A 4,292-nucleotide genomic window follows, 5' to 3' on the forward strand; every position below is an offset into this window, starting at 1 on the left:
CCTCAGGGATTTAATTATGCACAAGATAAGGCCTCTCTCGGTGATACTACCTGACTCAGTACGCACCCAAGACTCCCTGCTGAAGAAGCTGAGTCAGGTGTGTCATGCCGGTGTCCTCTCTTTGGTCCATCACTCGGGTCAGAGGTGAAGGAGGGCAGCTTCCTATACAGCGCTGCATTCTGGGTCAAAACCCAGCTGCTCACCTCCTCCCTGGGAGTCAAAAGGTAAACAAAGTTTTTTTTCTCCATCTATGTGGTTCATTTTATGTTTTTCTTATGTGCTTCTAGAGTTGATCTGATGTTCCAGTGTCGATCAGTCTGTAGGTGTTGGTTCTAGGTCTGATGTTCTGTGTGTTGTTCTATCAGTCTGTAGGTGTTGGTTCTAGCCTGATGTTCTGTGTGTTGTTCGATCAGTCTGTAGGTGTGTGGTTCTAGGTCTGATGTTCTGTGTGTTGTCGATCAGTCTGTAGGTGTTGGTTCTAGGTCTGATGTTTCTGTGTGTTGTTCTATCAGTCTGTAGGTGTTGGTTCTAGCCTGATGTTCTGTGTGTTTGTTTCGATCAGTCTGTAGGTGTTGGTTCTAGGTCTGATGTTCTGTGTGTTGTTCGATCAGTCTGTAGGTGTTGGTTCTAGGTCTGATGTTCTGTGTGTTGTTCTATCATGTCTGTAGGTGTTGGTTCTAGGTCTGATGTTCTGTTGTTGTTCGATCAGTCTGTAGGTGTTGGTTCTAGTCTGTTGATGTTCGGTGTTCTATCAGTCTGTAGGTGTTGGTTCTAGGCTGATGTTCTGTGTGTTGTTCGATCAGTCTGGAGGTGTGTTCTAGGTCTGATGTTCTGTGTGTGTTTGTCGATCAGTCTGTAGGGTTGGTTCTAGGTCTGATGTTCTGGTGTTGTTCTATCAGTCTGTAGGTGTTGGTTCTAGGTCTGATGTTCTATTGTTGTTCGATCAGTCTGTAGGTGTTGGTTCTAGGTCTGATGTTCTGTGTGTTGTTCGATCAGTCTGTAGGTGTTGTTCTAGGTCTGTTCCACGTGTTCTATCAATCTGTAGGTGTTGTTCTAGGTCTGATGTTCTATGTGTTGTTCTATCAGTCTGCAGGTGTTTGTTCTAGGTCGATGTTCTATGTGTTGTTCGATCAGTCTGTAGGTGTTGGTTCTAGGTCTGATGTTCTATTTGTTGTTCGATCAGTCTGTAGGTGTTGGTTCTAGGTCTGATTTCTGTGTGTTGTTCGATCAGTCTTGTAGTGTTGGTTCTAGGTCTGTCCACGTGTTCTATCAATCTGTAGGTGTTGGTTCTAGGTCTGATGTTCTATGTGTTTTCTATCAGTCTGCAGTGTTTGTTCTAGTCTGATTTCTTATGTGTTGTTCGATCAGTCTGTAGGTGTTGGTTCTAGGTCTGATGTTCTGTGTTCTATCAGTCTGCAGGTGTTGGTTCTAGGTCTGATGTTCTATGTYTTTGATCAGTCTGCAGGTGTTGGTTCTAGCAGTCCAGAGACTAGCTGACACACTGAGATCTGTTGGTCAGCGAGGCTCCGCCCACCTCTCTCAGTTCCTCTCCTTCCTGACTCCCAGCCAATCAGAGTGGAGCAAGATCAGACAGGCCCTGCCCCCTCAGGTACGACCAGCCAGTCACATTACTAGATGTAACACAAACCAACTGACTCATTATGTGTCTTCACTGTAGACTACTATTAGTGGAATCTGCTTTCAACCTGATTGGAACAAAACCTTAAACGCTTGTTACCTCCTACCTCCCTTTCCTGGTCCTTCTCATATGGTGTCCCCCTCTCTCCCCCCTCTCTCTCCTCTCGTCTCAGTGGGTGAGGTCTCCCCTGCTGTCTGGACGTCTGAGGATGGTCTGTGACTACCCCTGTGTGGAGGTCTGGAAGYTCAGAGGCTCGAGCAGACTGCCTGCCCACCTGTGTGTGTGTGCCCTGCTGACCAGAGTGGTCTATGACACAGATATGACTGCTACTACTGGTACTGCTGTTGCTACAACTGCAGTGTGTCCAGATGACCAGGAGGGGGCAGGAGACTACATGAAAGACTTCAAACACACAGGTGAGGCTTGAAATTCACTTCAGTTATTATCAGACAGTTCCGAGAGAGATAGGCTGTTGTGGAAATGGGTAGAACACCTACTGTAATAATAGTGATTACAGGCTGTTGTTAAATGCTTGGAACTACTGTAATATCTAGTGATTACAGGCTGTTGTTAAATGTAGAACTACTGTATAATTTTCTAGTGATTACAGGCTGTTGTGAAATGGTAGAACCTACAGTAATAACTAGTGATTACGGCTGTTTGTTAAATGCTTGAACTAACTGGTATAACTAGTGAATTAAGGCTGTTGTTAAATGGTAGATACCTACTGTAAATAACTAGTGATTACAGGCTGTTGTTTCAATGCTTTGAACCTACAGTAAATACTAGTGATTACAGGCTGTTGTTAAATGGTAAGAACCTACCTGTAATAATAGTGATTACAGCTGTTGTCTAAATGGTAAGAACTACTGTAATAACTAGTGCATTACAGGCTTTGTTTAAAATGCTTGAACGTCACTGTAATAACTAGTGATTAACAGGCTGTTTGTTAAATGCTTGAACACTGTAATAACTAAGTGATACAGGCTGTTGTTAAATGGTAGCACCTCTGTTAATAATGTGATTACAGGCTTGTTTTTGTTAAAATGGTAGAACCTACTGTATATAACTAGTGATTACAGGCTGTTGTTAAATGCTTGAACCTACTGTAACTAACTAGTGATTATCAGGCTTGTTTGTTATAATGCTTGAACCTACTGTAAATAACTAGTGATTTAAGGCCGTTGTTAAATGCTTGAACTAACTGTAATAACTAGTGATTACAGGCTGTTTTAAATGGTTGCAACCTAACTGTAATAACTTAGTGAGTTAGCAGGCTTGTTGTTAAATGGTAGAACCTACTGTAATAACTAGTGATTACAGGCCTGTTGTTAATGGTAGAAATCTACTGTAAAAACTAGTGGATACAGGCTGTTGTTAAATGTAGTTACTACTTGTTAATAACTAGTGATTACAGGCTGTTGTTAATGGTAGAACCTACTGTAATAATTAGTGATTGCAGGCTGTTGTTCAAATGCTGAACCTTACTGTAATAACTAGTGATTACAGGCTGCTTGTTAAATGTAGAACTACTGTAAATAACTAGTGTATTACATGGCTGTTGTTAAATGGGTAGAACTCCTGGTAATAACTAGTGATTACAGGCTGTTGTTAAGATGGTAGAACCTACTGTAATACTAGTGATTAAGGCTGTTAAAATGGTAGAACCTACTGTAGCTAATAGTGATTACAGGGCTGTTTGTTAAATGGTAGAACATACTGTAATAAGCTAGTGATTACAGGCTTGTTGTTAAATCTTGAACCTACCTGTTATAACCTAGTGATTACCAGCTGTTGTTATGGTAGAATCTACTGTATAACTAGTGATTACAGGCCTGTTGTTAAATGGCTAGAACCTACTGTATAACTAGTGATTGCCAGGCTGGTTGTTTAAATGCTTGAACCGTACTGTAATAACTAGTGATGTAACAGGCTGTTGGTTAAATGGTACGCAACTACTTTGTAATAACTAGTGATTACAGCCTGTTGTTGAATGTAGAACCGTACTGTAATGAACTAGTGATGAGGCTGTTGTTAAATGCTTGAACTACTGTAATTAACTAGTGATTAGCAGGCTGTTGTTTAATGGTAGACCTACTGTAATAGACTAGTGATTACAGGCTTGTGTTAAATGGTAGAACCTACTGTAAATAAACTAGTGATTACAGGCTGTTGTTAAATGGTAGAATCTACTGTATAACTAGTGATTACAGGCTGTTAAATGGTAGAACTACTGTAATAATAGGTGATTACAGGCTGTTGTTAAATGGTAGAACTAACTGTAATACTAGTGATTACAGGCTGTTGTTAAATGCTTTGACGCTACTGTAATAACTAGTGATTACATGGCTGTTGTTAAATGGCTTGGAACTACTGTTAATAATAGTGATTTACTAGGCTGTTGTTAATGGTAGAACCTACTGTAATAACTAGGTGATTCAGGCTGTTGTTAAATGGTAAGAACCTACTGTTAATACTTAGTGATTACAGCCTGTTTTGTTTAAATGGTAGAACTACTGTAAATAACTAGTGGATTACAGGCTGTTTAATGGTAGAACCTACTGTAAATGAACTAGTGATACACAGGCTTGTTTGTTAAATTGGTAGAAACCTACTGTAGTATAACTGGATTACAGGCTGTTGTTAAATGCTT

At 40.5% G+C, this 4,292-nt stretch overlaps 1 protein-coding gene across 1 annotated transcript in view; it reads left to right on the plus strand.

Annotated features, from left to right (window-relative positions):
• Positions 1-4,292, plus strand: part of ltn1 (listerin E3 ubiquitin protein ligase 1) — a 78,884-nt gene that overhangs the window by 57,063 nt on the left and 17,529 nt on the right. Inside the window, 2 exon segments of the mRNA XM_070440099.1 lie at positions 1,459-1,609; positions 1,812-2,055. Of these exon segments, the coding sequence (XP_070296200.1) occupies positions 1,459-1,609; positions 1,812-2,055 (395 nt within the window).

This window comes from Salvelinus sp. IW2-2015, unplaced genomic scaffold, assembly GCF_002910315.2.
Source record: "Salvelinus sp. IW2-2015 unplaced genomic scaffold, ASM291031v2 Un_scaffold2219, whole genome shotgun sequence".
NCBI classification, from domain to species: domain Eukaryota; kingdom Metazoa; phylum Chordata; class Actinopteri; order Salmoniformes; family Salmonidae; genus Salvelinus; species Salvelinus sp. IW2-2015.